At 44.7% G+C, this 17417-nt stretch overlaps 1 protein-coding gene across 1 annotated transcript in view; it reads left to right on the top strand.

The window, feature by feature from the left end:
* The window catches only part of LOC134538581 (unconventional myosin-XV), a 205305-nt gene that overhangs the window by 58319 nt on the left and 129569 nt on the right, over positions 1-17417 (top strand). The window contains exons 14-27 of the mRNA XM_063380005.1: positions 1511-1668; positions 2165-2392; positions 3129-3465; positions 4184-4343; positions 4996-5129; positions 6137-6310; positions 7218-7378; positions 7989-8158; positions 9020-9366; positions 9919-10089; positions 10863-11083; positions 12423-12590; positions 13217-13362; positions 15728-15950. Coding sequence (XP_063236075.1) covers positions 1511-1668; positions 2165-2392; positions 3129-3465; positions 4184-4343; positions 4996-5129; positions 6137-6310; positions 7218-7378; positions 7989-8158; positions 9020-9366; positions 9919-10089; positions 10863-11083; positions 12423-12590; positions 13217-13362; positions 15728-15950 — 2798 coding nt within the window. The remainder of the gene's footprint in view (positions 1-1510; positions 1669-2164; positions 2393-3128; positions 3466-4183; positions 4344-4995; positions 5130-6136; positions 6311-7217; positions 7379-7988; positions 8159-9019; positions 9367-9918; positions 10090-10862; positions 11084-12422; positions 12591-13216; positions 13363-15727; positions 15951-17417) is intronic.

Genomic DNA, 17417 nt, shown 5'->3' with positions numbered 1-17417 from the left:
ACAGATCCCGCCTTCCTCGCCGTCAGTTGGTTTACAGATCCCGCCTTCCTCGCCGTCAGTTGGTTTACAGATCCCGCCTTCCTCGCCGTCAGTTGGTTTACAGATCCCGCCTTCCTCGCCGTCAGTAGGTTTACAGATCCCGCCTTCCTCGCCGTCAGTCGCTTTACAGATCCCGCCTTCCTCGCCGTCAGTCGCTTTACAGATCCCGCCTTCCTTGCCGTCAGTCGCTTTCACTCTCACGAAGTCACTCTCCTTCCCCCTGTGGCGGCCAGTCAGGCCCGTGCGAGCACCGCTTCCTTGCTGCCAGACCAACAGCAAATACAACGTTTAAAATATTTCCGAAATTGAATCGAATCGCAAATTTTTTTTCTCGGCGAAGCCGTATCACACTAATTTCGTAAAATGCAGGATTCAAGTAAAATAAAAAAAATCACTTAACGTTTGTAATGTTTGAACTGTGTAACTGATTAACTGATTCATTCAATAAAAAATTGTAAATTTTAACCATGAATAACATTAATATTGAGCATTCATAGAAGTAAATCTTTTAATTTTTTTTTTGTTTTTTATGTACGTAACTACATTTGTTGAACACAATAACAAAATTGAAAATATTTTCATGATCGAAACTTGGGCATCCAATGTTTCAAAGCTTTGCGAAAAAAATGTGAAGCTTCGCGTTACAACTGAAGCTTCGAATAAAACGAATAGCAAAATTTTGTGGCTATGTCAGATCGAATATTAAAAAAAAGAGCGTGGATTGATTCGCTTAGTCGGAGCTTCGCACAGGCCTATTGCCAATACAGTCAACATAGATGTCTCAAACATGTAATGTCTAGTTTCTGAAATTTGTCTGAACCTTTGTGTGCACCGTGGATGAAAGAATTAATAAATTTATTTATTTATTTAAATTTTAAATTATTGTGTTGCATTCTGCAAACACCAACATTCTTGCAAGAAATTGTTATGTTGGGCTTTCAATTATTTCTGAATATATAATGCATAGTTAGGGTTCAGTTTATAAAGGAAATACAGTAAAATATTTACTATACTAAAAACAAAAACAATAGAATTTTTTATTTGTGTATTAAATATTCAATAAAATGTCAATTTTTTTTGTATATTAATGAGTATCATCTATTGATTCTTTTATGTTCGTGTACAGTAATGTTCATGTATAGGCAAAGACCCGTCCACTAAAAATGGAAGGGAACGAGGCTTTTTGGTATTCAACTTCTTTCTTAAGGAGATCGGAACAAAATGCCAATTAAATAATAAATAATAACTAAAAAAATCATGGCTAAATGATTACCTATATACATTTTTAAACTGTAGTTTGTAAAGATTAGTTACAAATATTCTAACTACAATATTTTCTTTTTTTCCCATTTTGGACGGCTGGGAGCTGAACACAGCCTTGGGTCCGGGGCGTGAACAGCGCTGGCTGCGAGTCGGGAGCCGCCGATGAGCGCGTTTGCCTTATTTTCTGCTCCGTGGTCTGTTGTGCTAGCTGCTGAGCAAGATGTTCCAGTGCGTGCGGTCCAGCCACGAGGCGACCAAGACCATCAACAAGGCCAACGGCAGGTTCGTGACGATGAAGCCGCGCACGCCCACCGTCGCCGCGCGCTTCCACGACTCCTTGCAGCAGCTGCTGGAGTCCATGTCCAAGTGAGTCCGCGCGAGCGCCCTCGTAGCCGGTAGAGCCAACATCAGTTATCATGACTCGAGTGTTCTTTGTAGCTGAATTTTGAAATAACATCATCACACTGAAAATCACAGGGAATATTATACTTTCAGAACGCCAACATTTAAACACAAAAATTTAATTACTGATTTTGCTTGATTAGTTTGTTATTTAATTATTTTTGGTTCTTAAGCCAATGATTTTGTTAAAAAAAAAAAATAAATACATGTATCAATCAGTGGCGGATCCAGAGGGGGGTCTAAGGGGCTCAAGCCCCCCTCCAAAAGCATCTGGGTCCACTATTGTTTTAGTGTTTGCCTTGATAAAGCCTAGCCTCAGCTGGGTCAAGCCCCCTCCCAAACCAAAATCCTGGATCCGCCACTGGTATCGATGCTGTTCAGTACATAAAAACTCCCAGGGTGTGCCACCGCCTGGCTGCCGGGACGCGAGGCTGTAGCGTGGGTGGAATGGTCGTCGCAGGTGCAACCCCTGGTTCGTGAGGTGCATCAAGCCCAACTCGGACAAGGCGCCCATGAAGTTCGACATGCCCATCGTGCTGGAGCAGCTGCGGTACACGGGCATGCTGGAGACCATCCGCATCCGCAAGATGGGCTACCCCGTGCGGCTGCGCTTCTCCCACTTCGTGGAGCGCTACCGCTACCTGCTGCCCCAGGGGGGCAGGGCCGTCCAGCGGGGGACTCCGTTCAGGTGAGCTGCCGTCCCCCGTCCCGGGGGCCTCTCCCCGTTACTCAGATACAATCTTTCTGACCACACAATTTAAAAATAAGTATGTCTAAAGACTGAAAGTGCTGTTGCCGCAACTGTAAATGTGATTTGTAAAAATTTTATAACTTGTAAGTTCCCCAATGAATTTTTTAATAGCAATGAACATGAGCATAAAAAAATAATTATGAACTCAACTGGGTTCCTCTAGTGTTCTAGTCCCAGGGATTCTCCCTTACAACCTGTTGAAAAAACACCACCTCCCCTCCCCCCACCCACATCTACTACTCTCTCCTTTATCCGTGGCCCTGCTGGGGAGAAGGGCCTTTTTTGCTTCTGTAGTCACCCTTCGTAAACTTTTCTTTCTGTAAATTGCATTATTTGTTATAGATCATATATATGTGTAGGTAGTAATACTTTTAATGTTGCCAAATTAAAAAAAAAGGTCCTGAAACCATCAGTGCTAATATAAGTATAGTTCTTTTTTAGCAGAAAATGCCAAACTATTTATAGGGGCACCCAAGAAAAGGTAATTTTGTCTACATGTCTGTGCTAGTGCACAAAATACTATGTGTTGCCTGCAGCATAGCCGGTCTGTGTATAATTCATGCACTTAGTGCTAAGTGTGTTTGCAGATCTGTAGGGGTAGGGGATGGGCGAGGTTGGTCAGATGTGTTAGGCGATCCTGGAGAGAGTGAGCCGGCATGTGGCGTGCCCCCAGGGAGCTGTGCCGCGTGATCCTGGAGCAGGCGGCCCCGGGAGGCACGGACTACCAGCTGGGCAGCACGCGCGCCTTCCTGCGCGAGGGGCTGGAGCGGCGGCTGGAGGGGCGGCGCGCGGGGATCCTGCGCCGCGCGGCGGTCACGCTGCAGCGACACGCGCGCGGGTACCTCGCCCGCCGGCGGTACCGCGCCGCGCGCCACGCCGCCCTCGTGCTGCAGGCGCACCTGCGCGGCTGGCGCGAGCGGCGCCGCTTCCTGGCGCTGCGGCGCGGCGCGGTGATCGCCCAGGCCAACTTCCGCGCCCGGCGCCAGCGCAGGCGCTACCTCCAGCTCAAGGTGCGTGCCGCGGCCGTGTGTTGTTTCAACTTCCTGCGTGCACAACTTGCAGCCGTGTTTCGACACGACCTACCCCCGAATTTGTTTAATGACTGGTGATTGCTGGCTCATGTCTGCAGAAGGGCACAGAGTGTTGTCTTTAGCAATGCTTATCACATGTTGTTTGGCGGAGGGTTGAGTTTCGGAATGTTACGGGAAGATGTTAAGTGGGCGCCCCCGTGTGATAAAGGCACACTGACCCAACAGACAGTGGCTTAACCAGGATTTGTGTATGGGGGGTGTTAAGAAGTATGCCGCCCCCCCCCCCCTTCCCCCCGTATTAAAGCGGGGGGTCCGGGGTTCCTCCCCCGGGTAAATTTGGATTTTAAGGTGTAAAATAGTGCTATTTTAGCAGTTTTCGGTACTTAAATTTAAATATTGTAATGGTAAAAATTTTATTAATTATAATATGAAATTTGTTTGAGTGATGAATAAGAAATTAATTAAAGATTTTTGCTAAGGGTGGGGGGGGGGGGTCGTGCGTTTGAACCCCTAAAACCCCCCCTGGCTACGCCCCTGCCAACAGAGACTACTCTGAGGGCGTGGCGTGACCTGATTGGAGAGCAAGAGCATTTTCCCAGTTTCGCAGTGGCCTGGCCTGCTCCCGCAAGTGCAGCCCCTTGTGTCGACTGAAGCAGGACCGTCTCGGTAGCGAAGGGTCTGCTGTCCGGGTGCACAGGAGGAGCTGAAGCGCCGCGCGGAGGTGGAGAAGATCGCGCGGGAGCGGGCGAAGGCGCGGCAGCAGAAGGAGGAGGTGGAGCGAGCGTCCCGCGCGGTCGCCGGCGTCAACCACCTGGAGATCCCGGCGGAGCTGGCGTTCATCTTCAGCAAGCTGGACGGTGAGGCGGTCCGCACGCTCAGTGTTCGGTGTCTCTGCCCGGGAGGGATCAAGACATTGATGTGTAGTCGTTAGGGACACGATTTTATGTTTTTTTTTTTTTTTGTACAATTTACTATATTTAATCGCATAATGTCCGTCATCGCATAATGTCCGCACTTTTCTTTTTAAATACTTGAAATGGAATTTTTTAAAATCTGCATAAAGTCCGCACCAGACAAAGAAACCTTGGCCACCCCTGAAAGGCACAGTAACGGGATGGAAAATTACCGACGCTGTCAACAATGCTTTGACCTTGAGTTGTTCATTTCTCCGGAGCGGTCGCTGAGAGGGTTTTGTAGCGCGGTGAAACCGTCCGGACTCAGAAACTCGCACTCCACTGCGCAGCTGCCTGCGGACATAATGCAAGTAAATACGGTACTTTTTGTGAATGTCAATCTAATGTTGTGCCATCATCATGTTGTTATCGCAGTATATTTGAGTCTGATTTGTACAAATTCGAACCTAGGTAAAACATGCATTGCCGCATTTGAATTTGCCAACTGATTAAAAAATGCAATAGTATCGAGTGTGTTACGTCGTACTTAACGAAGCTCGCGCACGGTACAAGCCGCAGTTGCCACCTGAACGAGTGAATCCGTTGTGCCTCGCAGATTGGCAGCCTGTCCACTCGGAGCGTAACCTGGTGAAGGTGGTGGGGGGAGTCTCGCCGCGACAGGAGAGGCACCACCTGCCTCACGACATCGACTACCACGCCTTCACCAAGTTCACCAACGTCTACTTCAAGGTGTGTGTGTGGCTTCGAGGTGGTGGAGTTCGAATATCGCACGGAGCGAGGTGGCGGTGGCCGGACACTGCACTAGGCCTGGGCGAATATCAGTTCTTTAGTTCGAATCAAATACAAATATCGTTATCAAATTATTTGCAAATACAAATATTGAATTCAAATAATAAGAAAGAGAGTTAGAATCCCTCAAAAAAATTTTTATTAGTATCATATAACAACTTCTGGAGAATTAGGCAAATGATATTAAAGTGAAAGGTTGTTTAAGTTAAGACAGCTACAATAATTATTGGAAAATTTTCGTTAAAATATTGAAATTATGCAAATTTTTTTAAATTATGCAGTTAACCTAACTTACCTCCCTTTCATTTCAGTTCCTTCCCCGGTATCTTACTTTAGGCTGTTCCGTTTGGTAACATCTTTAGTGACCTCGCTGTACAGCATGTACGCAGCGGAGAGATGGGGATATATCTCCTCGTCCCAAAATCCTAAAATATCTGTCATTCCCACAAATGAAAGGAAAGGATTTGAGAGCGAACAGTGGGCAAAGTAGTTCTAACCCCACCCCTTCCCACTCAAATGAAATTTTTTTGTGCTCCTGTTGCTGTTGACAATATGGTAAACTGAATTAGATAATTCCTATTTTCATCTGATGCAACTGATTGTTCGTAACTTCGTATTGTTTATCAGATAGCTAGTAAAATGGCAAAGTACAAAAAATTTTATTAAATACGAAAACCCTTTTTCTTTTTTTTTTATAAATCTCTGAAACTTAGAACCTCATCGTTATTAGCAATGTATTAAAATGAAGATGAATTATTATTTTATATTTTGTTTCTAACATCTGAATGATGTAACATCAATTTTAGTTCTCATAACTGTAAGATAACAACGCACTTCCTGATAGAGTGATGTCGGCAGGTTCAGTGTTTTCGAAGTGATGTTGTAATGTTGATGGCCGGACTCAACAAGCCGCGGCAGAGAAGTTAGGAGCGTGGCCTCGGTTGCAGTCCCACCTGTGGGGCATGAAGCGCGAGCCAATCAAAACGCCCTTCCTGGCCAAGTCGAAGGACATGGACTACCAGGACTCGCTCGCCATCTTCAAGCTGATCCTGCGCTTCATGAACGACAACAACCTGAGCGGGAAGAAGGAGATCGCGTTGGGAGACTACATCGTCAACAAGGTTCGGGCGCCGACACTTTGATGTCTCAAGTGCAGTGTCAACATACCACTGGTGTCAGCAGTGTCCATTGTGTATCGCAGTGCACTTTAATTTAGTAATACAACCTTTATTTGAATAAAGCCTAATACAGTTCATGATATATGCAACCTTATATAGAATTTATATTAAAAAATAAATAATAAAAGTCAAATGACAAACATGACTTTATACAGCAGGCTATGCCGTCTGACCACTGTTGGAAGTTATATTATCAAGGAAGTTATTTTTGTAATTTTTTTCAACCTTTCCTAAATTAAAAAAGAAAAAAATAACTATCACATCCTATTTTGCTTATTTCAGAATGTGGTTGCATGTGCTGAGGCACATTATATCAGAAACACATTTTTTAAACAACAGAGTCTGGAATTACGTTAACAGGTTAAATAATCTTTATAGTAAATGAAAATTTTAAGTTTATGAATTTTTTTAAAATATTATTAGAACTGATATATATCACCTGTATATTTTGTAACCCCTACATGTTGTTAGTGCCTACTTAGAAATTTTATGCCCAAGAGCTATTATTTTTTTTTTTTTTTTTTTTGCTTTTTGCTTTTTGCTATCTCAGAATGTAATTCAATGTTTATTTACCAGATTGGGAAAAGATTTATTTTGATTAACATAAATTAGTATGAAAAAAAAAGTATTTAATTAGCGCTGTTTTGATTAGCACTCTGTTTTCCTGGAACGAATATAGGGCGTTACTTCGAGGGGCGGCTGTACAACATCCTCTTGAGGGCCCCAGGCTCATGGGTGTATGGAGCTCAGTGGAGTGATTTACCACGCACAGTTGTGTGCAATGATCATGGCGATGCACGAGGTTTCCATTTGTCTCTGAAGTGCACTCTCCCCGCTCGTCCCGTCGCAGGGCGTCGTGAACGAGAAGCTGCGCGACGAGATCCTGTGCCAGCTGTGCAACCAGACGTGGAAGAACGACAACGACGCGAACAACGAGCGCGGCTGGCTGCTCATGGCCAACTGCCTCTCTGTGTTCCCCCCCTCCAAGACCCTCTACAAGTACCTGCTCAAGTGAGTGTCGCCCTTCTTACGAGTGTGCTGGCACCCACGACGCTCTGTTCGTAGTCAGCCGAGTTATTGAAATTGAATCACAGCGGTTGTTATTTTAGTATATACTGAATGCAACACTCTGTTTTACACGTGTAAATTTTCCTGTTCCTGTTTGGTATTAAAGTTGTTATCATGAAATAAATGCATTTAAAATTCAATATTAATCATTCCGTGTGTGGCATCACAATATCTAATGAAGATATGCGGGAGATAGCTATTGAACACAATTATTTTTTTTTTTCCAAAAATTTAAAAATTTAAATTTATTGTGATTTTAAGTCATATTTCAGTTCATATTTGCTGTTGGATCTGAAAATAAAATTTGTGAAATATTTCTTAGTAGATAAATAATGACGTATTTATTAATTATGACTACAGGTATGAACTATTTGCATTTTCCTTATTCCTGAACAAATACATTTTATCCTCCAAGATGGTTTTGCAAACAACACTGTTGGCGTCAGGTATTTCAGATGCTTCTGTTAGCAATGCAGTCAGTATCAGGTAGTGCTGTGCTGTGGAGTGTGACTGGCGTGTCTCGAGCGCTGCGCTGAGCGGGGTGCGTGGGCAGGTACGTGTCGGACCACGGCTACGACGGCTACAAGGCGCTGTGCCAGCGCAAGCTGCTGCAGTCGGCGCGGGTGGAGAGCAACCTTGCCAGGGGCTTCCCGCCGTGCCTGCTGGAGTGGCGCTCCAACCGCAAGAGGGTCAACATGGCCCTCGGCTCCGAGTGTCCCGACGGTGAGCCCTGTCCCTAACCCACCATTCCATAGACGTTTCTGTTACGTTTTAGCAGCTGTGATGTGTGGGATACACCCCATACTAAAAAAATTGGGGTGGGTAGAAGTCAGGACGACTACCTCTTTGTTTTTTTATTTTGTGAATTTGATTCAGGTTTCAAAGTAGGATGCGAGTTCGGAGTTTTTCCACGTCCATTGCTTTCTGTATTTCATGAGTGATCGTTGGGTTGGCCCGATGTAGATGCCTGCAGTGCTCGAGGCGAAGAATTTGGTTGTGCGCATTCACCGCTTTGGGCCATCTGTGCCGATTCCGTTGCATTTTTTTCTGAGCTTGTTTCTTTCTTGATCGATAGAGCCGACATCTCTCTGCTTCGGGAAGTCCGGGTGGCCAATCAAAACTTGATGTGAGATTGATCATAGCGTGCTGGCGCTTGCATGGCTGGCTCATTACAAGTTAATATTGAGTTAAGAGCCGAAGAGTATATATATATTTTTTTTGTCTTACAAATAAAGTAATTTACAATATTTCTGTTCATCGTAACCATCTGAATTGGTTGCGATTGGATTCAAAGAAAATAACTAAATATAGTACAGCAAACTTTTCAATATCCTGGATCGGAACATGGAATTTTCAGAGTTTTGTGCATTGCTAGTTACCGAAATAATAAAAAGCCTAAATATTTTTGAAAATAAAATTGGTTATCCCAATTGGTACAACCAAATATCCAAAAATCTTATTTTTAAAATAGCCTTGAATGTAAGACGACTTCGAATGTAACACTACCTCGAATGTAAGAGTGCACCGAGTGAGGCAGGACTCTGAAGCCACGTGTACAGCTCGGACGGTGTGGTTGCGCGGCAGGGGAGACGCGCACCGCGGCCGTGGACTCGTGGACCACGTGCGAGGACCTGGCCGCGCAGGTGGTCAGGGAACGGGGCATCGCGGAGACCCAGGGTTGGACGGTGAGCCTCGCGGACGACGAGCGGGGCGCGAGGGAGGCCCTGGGGCTCGACTACGTGCTGGACCTCGTCGCGGAGATGGAGCTGGCCCCGGCGTTCCCCGCCTGCCGGAGCAGCTTCCTGGTGTCGGGGCGCCGCGGGGCCGGCCCCTCGCCCGGGGACGCGCAGCCGGACGTCGCCCCGCCGGCGTCGTCCTCGCCGCGCCGCCCGGCCGTGCCCCCGCCGGAGCCCCCGGGCGCCAAGCAGGCCGTGAGTCCCGAGTCCGCTTCGGATACTTGTCAACTCTCTCTCTCCCCGAGTGGTTTGAGAAGTATACCATATTCCTTATCTACCAGGGAAAATCTAACACTGTGCTTGAGTGGACCATAGCAACCTTAAAAAACTAACATCTTTAATAATGCATACTTAAACACAAGATTTGATGACTTTATTTTTAGGCTAATTTTGTTTTTGAAACAGGAGATTTTGGTATTATTTTTCTTTTTTTTTATGAACTCTGCTTATAAAATATAGCATATTGTTAAAAAAATATATATATGAAAGGTTTCATAGTACTCAATTCACCAAAACAGCTTATTGCGACTGACACGTGATCTTATAACGATGTAATAATTTGTATAAAAGCATTTCTAACTCCACGGAACAATAAAAATGAATCTGCAAAATCGTGAATATGTGAAGACATTTGATTCCTTAAAAGGCTCTTTGAAAACTCGTTAATTATTTGTTCATGTGAAGAAAGTAAGGATGGGCGATGGGCGTCCCTCCCTGGAACGCCCGTGAACAGAGCCGTGCTTGCAGGCGCGCAAGCAGTCGCACGAGGGGCCGGAGCACGGCAAGAAGGGCGGCAAGCTGCGGTCCCAGTCGCGCGACCACACCGTCGAGATGGGGCTGTCCCGGCAGTCGGCCCTCAACGACCGCTACTTCGAGGACAAGGGTCGCAGCCGCAGTCTGGACAACCTGCTGGAGTCGGTCAGTGCCCTTCCCTTCTGCGAGCACGAGTTCCTTTCCTTTAGCACTTGCAGGGTTTCAAATAGTCTTCAATACCAATATCTAGAGAACTGCAAAATTCGCTGTTTTCGATGGCCTTGCAGGATAGACTGCACACACCCCTGTACACTCGGGCAAATAACGCAAGTTTCATTGGCTGCCGACTTGTAAGTCGTCTCAGCTGGTTTTTTCTTGTGATTCGATCCTTCTCCGGTTGAGATTCGTCCAGATGAACAGTAAGCCAATAGCAAAATTATCTAAGAGTTATGTGTGTCTGAATTCTAGCCTATCACCGAATAAATCCGCGAATTTTACAGGTCTCTACCAATATCAAATTAGAATGAAAAGAGTAAGTAAAATATTACATTTTACCAACAACTTGAAAAAACCTGGCTCTCTGACCCCTGTTGCGAGTGATTCCCTGTCTTGACGAGGGCGCTGGCCAGCCTAAAACTCGGGGAGTAAACGGGTTCTCACCTTGTGGCTTACAACAGGGTGGCCAGGACAGCAGCGACCTCCCGGGGGAGGGGGGGGGGGGGGCTGGGGGGGGGGGGGGGGGTGCACAAGTGTTGTAACGGACGTAATTTTATCAGGACCGTATTAAACTTTTTGTCAATTTTTAAGCGTCTGGGAAGGATGAAGGGGCCGCATGCATCCCCGTAAATCCACCTGTGGTTGTGTGTCAGATGTGTGCAACTAGTGTCATCGTTGGGAACGCTGGCATTACCTCGGGGAAACGGGGGAACTGCCACCAGGAGCTGCCGCCGCCGCGCCAGCTGGAGAGCCTGGGCCTGTCGCACAGCCGCCTCAACGACCGCTACCTCTCGGTGGAGCAGGTGTCGGGCAGCCAGGGCGACGTGAGGGGGGGCGTCTCCAACAAGGCGTACATGAGCAAGGCCGAGGCTCTTTTGGAGGAGAACCTGGAGTCCGTGTCGCAGCGCGGCGACAGCCGAAAGTACAGCCTCAACAACAGCAGGTGCGCCTGACGTCCGCACGGGACTCGTGCCTCAGCCGCGGGTCGGCTGCTGGGCGGGTTTACTGCGAGCTTGTCTGTACCATTCCTTGAATTCACTGGAACCAACTTAATATGAAATCATCTAGAATTCACGACAAACCAAATATACAAAAATCTTCTTTTTTTAAAATGGCCTTGAATGCAAGAGGACTTCCAATGTAAGGCTTGTGACATTTGACTGTTTGAATTGGCTACTTTTATTGGTGTGATACTGTTAATCAGCTCACTTTTATCAGTGGTAGCAGATTGAACAGGTCAAATATAAAACATTATGAATAGGTTTAAGGGAGATTATGCCTCGCCATCTTGCAATTTAAAATATTTTGATACTGATTACAAAAAAAGCTCCCATGCATTATTTTTCGGGTTTGACATGTCATTGGGACATAGCTTTCGCTACATGTTGAAGTCACCACTTGTGAACTGATGCGATTATAATTACATTTGTTAGGCGCCCGCTTGAAATAATAAGTTATTTCCTTGCTGGGCTTACAGACCAGCGCCTGTGGTTGTAACGAGGTAGAAGGTCTGGGAGATATGATTTTTAGGTCTTGACATGCCAAAATATTGAGGTAAATAGTTAAAAATTTGAGTTACAGCAAAAATGTGGAAAAATCCTAATTCGTACCACACGCTACGCTAGTGAAGTATGTTTCAATTTAATCATTTGATAAACAGTTAGGATGAACAAAAAAATAATAATAAAAATTAGCAAAACTCCCTTAAATCACCAACCACATCCATATATACACTTTAAAATACTGAAACATAAGGTAAGTATTAAACATACACAGGTATGGATACATAGGACGTGGTGTGTGCAGGGCCGGTGTAATGTAAATTGGCGCCCTAGGCGAAAAACCTTAAATGCCCCCCCCCCCCCCCCCCCAAACGGACACTACAAAAATAATTTTCCTTGCCTCAGAATACAATACATAAGCCTAAGATTTTGTCAACAATCAAATGTAAGCAGGCTTGTGTTGTTTTTTTTTTACTTTTTTTACTTATTACAAATCATAAACAGGTCACTGTGGACTTTAAATAATTACTTATATCAATATATAAACATTCCAAACTGTCATAAAAATCCATTTTCATCTAGTTTCAATAATCGTTGAACATATTATATCAGCTGTTATGTGTCGTGCTGCGCCGCCCCCAGCTACTTGGCGCCCTAGGCGGTTGCCTAGTTCGCCTGTATGGACGCGCCGGCCCTGGGTGTGTGCCCAGAAGCAAAAGAGCTTGTTGTCATGGCTACTAGCCAGCGAGGCGCTGACCGCTCCGTGTCCCGTCCCGGCAGGTCGACGGATCTGAACCTGAACGGCCGCAGCTCCTCGTCCGCGGTGCTGGACCAGCTGCCGTCGGACCTGCTGCCGGGCTCCGGCTCCATAGAGTTCGACTACCACGACCTGGTGAGCCAGGCGCGCAGCGAGGACGACAAGAGCAGCTATGTCAAGGGCCAGCCCAGGTCAGTGCTCGACCCTTCCTCCACCGCTGCTCCACCAACCTTTTTTCAACATTTTGGTTTTTAATTTGTTTGGTGAACTAATTTTTAATCTTGTACGTTAAGCAGGACTCACCATGATCCGTATCATCCGTTCGTCACCCGTCCGTCCGTCCGTCTGTCAATTACTTGACATTCAGCCAATCAGAAGGCCTGAAAAATCCCATCCGTCCATCCAACAAAACCTGGCCAAGCTTTAACGTTTGACGGACGGATGGACGGACGGATGAAAGTATAATCCATAAAGGGACAGAGAGGGGAGAGAAGGCCAGAGGGTCAACTGCTGTGTTTCTTATGCCTTATGTGGCAATAAGCTGATATACGGACCATAATAACTTCACGTGTATCCAACTGGAGACGGATATATGGTGCAACCCATATTCTATGGTGACCTTTACGGTAGAAATGTTATTATTTTTAGGCCCAAAATTATATTGCAACCCAAACGCAGGGGCAACCCTTCTGCGGGTAAATACGGTAATCTAATTCCACAATTAAAATGCCTCACTTATCCATGTCTCAGCGGGGATTTGAGCCCAGGACGCCCCCACTGCACAGTTGCTGCCACGGCCGTGCGCTTGTTCCCGCAGGTTCATAAAGTCGCAGTACACGGGCAAGAGAGCGGCGCCGGGCAGCCACTCCAGCCGGGCGTACATCGAGACACGCAACTCCGAGAAGTCAGAATACGGTGCCAAGTCGTCTGCTCTGTCGGACACCAGCGAGGCCCCGTCTCTGGGTGAGCTTCCTTCGAGTGCACTGGTGTGCTGCTTGAATGGTGCACTGGCATTGGGACGCTGCTTGAATGAGTGTGCTGCTCAAATGGTGCACCAGTGTGCTGCTTGCATAGTGCACTGGTGTGCTGCTCGAATGGTGCACTGGCACTAGTGTGCTGCTTGAATGGTGCACTGGTGTGCTGCTTGAATGGTGTACAGGTGTGCTGCTTGAATGGTACACCAGTGTGCTGCTTGAATAGTTCACTGGTGTGCAGCTCGAATGGTGCACTGGCATTGGTACGCTGCTTGAATGAGTGTGCTGCTCAAATGGTGCACCAGTGTGCTGCTTGCATAGTGCACTGGTGTGCTGCTCGAATGGTGCACTGGCACTGGTGTGCTGCTTCAATGGTGCACTGGTGTGCTGCTCGAATGGTGCACTGGTGTGCTGCTTGAATTCCTCAGAGTGCACCAGTGTGCTGCTTGAATGGTGCACTCGTGTGATGTTTGAATGGTGCACTGGTGTGCTGCTTGAATTCCTCAGAATACACCGGTGTGCTGCTTGAATGGTGCACCGGTGTGCTGCTCGAATGGTACACTGGTGTGCTGCTTGAATTCCTCAGAGTGCACCAGTGTGCTGCTTGAATGGTGCACTCATGTGATGTTTGAATGGTGCACCAGTGTGCTGCTCGAATGGTGCACTGGTGTGATGTTTGAATGGTGCACTGGTGTGCTGCTTGAATTCCTCAGAATACACCGGTGTGCTGCTTGAATTGTGCACGGGTGTGCTGCTTGAATGGTGCGCTGTTCAACAGTAAGATTTGTTCCTCAAGTTTTTTAAAATATCTCAATTTCGGTTTGTTATAATATATCTTCATACTGGCAAATTAAATTTGGTCAGTGGAAATTCATAATTCCATGCATTCAGGACTGGACTGTTTTTTAACAGAAACCAGAATTTCTTTTCTGGATTTCAGAACCATACAAATTGTCAGTGTTTAAATGTGACAGAAAACAGGAATTTGTTCATTGATGGTGTGTACACGCAACCATAAAACAAAAAATAAATCACAATTCTTCCCACTTCTCAATCTTCAAGAGGTGTGTGAAAAGCTGTTCCTTGCAAAATTACAAATAAAACCTGATGTCACAGGCATTTATGAGATGAGACATTATAATTATTTGTCACAAGATAATCATGCCGGAGGATTTTTGATCCCATAATTTCTCACAGTTCCTAATATAAGTAATATATTTTATTTTGCAAAATTATTTAAAGGTTTTGAATGAATAAGTAGATAAATTTTTTGCCATCTTTTCCAGCAGTTGCAGACCTGTTTATTTTTTGGTAATACGTAATAACAAAATGTTTTGGAAAATGTAAGGATTTAACAGATGCAATTTGTGTCATAGTACATAGATTTCTGAGATATAGATAGTAAGATATTACTACAGTAGTTTACTTATTAATTTATTGTTAAATTTGATAAATGTTTTGTATAATATGGAGTTGCAATTTTCAGAAAGTACTATTACGTGTATGTCAAATTTATAGGAGAAGCTTAGTTCTTTTTATTTTATTTTATTTAAATGTGTATCATGCCCACCCACAGTCTAGAGACTTTACCGGTGGGCACGACAAATAGAATGCACACACAAATAAAAAAATAGCAGTAAATAACAAAAACAAAGGATAAGACATATAAACAGACAGCACTAGGACAACTATAATACCGTAAATAAAAAAAAATAACATAGCACAGACTAGACACTGTTGCTCATTCGGACAGGTTGTGATCACAAAACACCAAAAAATCATCAGAACAATAACCAGCGGAACTAGTACCGCAATTGTTAAGCAACAGAATTGTAGAAGGTTGGATATTTTATAATAAATTTAGACTAGGTTATTTAATCTAAATAATTAAATTATATTTTATATATTTTTATTTATTTGTGCTTTTTTTTTTTAGTTAGTTAGTTTAGAAATTAATCTAATAATTAAATCAGACCTCATGAAATATGTGCACAAAGTCAGGGGCGAAGCCAGAAGGGGGGGGGGGGGGTTTAGGGATTCAAACCCCCCCCCCCCCCCTTTAGCACCAAATCTTTAATCAAACAAATTTCATATTAAAATTAATAAAATTTTTACCATTACAATATTTAAATTTAAAAACCGAAAACTGCTAAAATAGCACTATTTTACACCTTAAAAACCAAATTTTCCCGGGGGAGAACCCCCCCCCCCCCCCTTCCGCTTTAATACTGTGGGGCCATGCTTCTTAACACCCCCCATACACAAATCCTGGCTACGCCACTGCACAAAGTAGATGTTGAGCGACACCTTGTGGCGTGTTGAGGAACTCGGGCAGATGTGTGTGTCCCGCGCAGCATCGCACGTGCGGCGTGTGAGAGTGCCGTCGCAGGCGTCGGACGTCGACCAGTTCCTGGACGACCTGTTCATGCCGGTGCTGGACGGCAACCTGGACGAGCTGTCGGACGCCCGCTCGCTTGCCGCCTCGATCAAGGGCGGTGGGCGGCGGCGCAGCGCCTCGGGGAGCAGCGAGGACCACGAGGTGGCCGTGCTCACCGGCTCCGGGACGTCCTCGCTCAGGTCAGCGTCGCCGGCGCGGTCCTCACCCTCGCCTCTTCCGCCTCCTCCGTGGGGCGCGGTCCTGGTTTCTAGCGAGTGCTGCCCAAACATCTCTGACAACATTACAGGGTGAATTGCAATAGAACCGAAACATCTCTGACAACGTTACAGGGTGAATTGCAATAGAACCGAAACATCTCTGACAACATTACAGGGTGAATTGCAATAGAACCGAAACATCTCTGACAACATTACAGGGTGAATTGCAATAGAACCGAAACATCTCTGACAACATTACAGGGTGAATTGCAATAGAACCGAAACATCTCTGACAACATTACATGGTGAATTGCAATAGAACCGAAACATCTCTGACAACATTACAGGGTGATGAATTGCAATAGAACCGAAACATCTCTGACAACATTACAGGGTGATGAATTGCAATAGAACCGAAACATCTCTGACAACGTTACAGGGTGAATTGCAATAGAACCGAAACATCTCTGACAACATTACAGGGTGATGAATTGCAATAGAACCGAAACATCTCTGACAACATTACAGGGTGAATTGCAATAGAACCGAAACATCTCTGACAACATTACAGGGTGATGAATTGCAATAGAACCGAAACATCTCTGACAACATTACAGGGTGAATTGCAATAGAACCGAAACATCTCTGACAACATTACAGGGTGAATTGCAATAGAAACGAAACATCTCTGACAACATTACAGTGTGAATTGCAATAGAACCGAAACATCTCTGACAACATTACAGGGTGAATTGCATTAAAACCGAAACATCTCTGATAACATTACAGGGTGAATTGCATTAAATCTGAAACATCTCTCACAACATTACAGAGTGAATTGCTATAAAACCGAAACATCTCTGACAACATTACAGGGTGAATTGCAATAAAACCGTAGTAAGACCGAAAAGCCCGTCAGTATACCATACAACACCGAAGTGTGAGTTAAAACACCACAAAGCACCGAAATGCAACTGCCATCCTGAAAATAATCGTCATTTTTGATCAAATCTTAGCTCAGTTCACAAAATATCTTAATATTTAATATATTAAATTCAATGTGTGTAATGTATGTATTCACCATCAAGTTTTTTTTACAAAAAAAAATGTATGTACGGAGTAGGTTGGGAAAATGTATTTAACTCTTTTTTGATCTTACAACTGTTATTAGTAACTTTCGAACAGGTACTGGCAGATTTGTTTTTATTGTTGCTAGTGCTTCGTCTATCAGTAAAAATGACACTGTCTGGTGAAATAAGTATCATAAAACAATTATGTGTAAAATTTGTTCAATATATGCTATATTTATGAATAACAGAATTTATAAAAATTAAAAACAATAACACCTAGATCACATGTTTTAAAAATGAAATTGGCTTAAAAGTAAAATCATGCAGGTATTCATAGCATTTTAATGACCTTATTTTTGTTTATTTAAATTACTATGGT

Source organism: Bacillus rossius, chromosome 13 (genome assembly GCF_032445375.1).
Source record: "Bacillus rossius redtenbacheri isolate Brsri chromosome 13, Brsri_v3, whole genome shotgun sequence".
Classification (NCBI taxonomy): domain Eukaryota; kingdom Metazoa; phylum Arthropoda; class Insecta; order Phasmatodea; family Bacillidae; genus Bacillus; species Bacillus rossius.
Note: the sequence above shows the minus strand (reverse complement) of the source record. Positions and strands in the feature narration are given on the sequence as shown.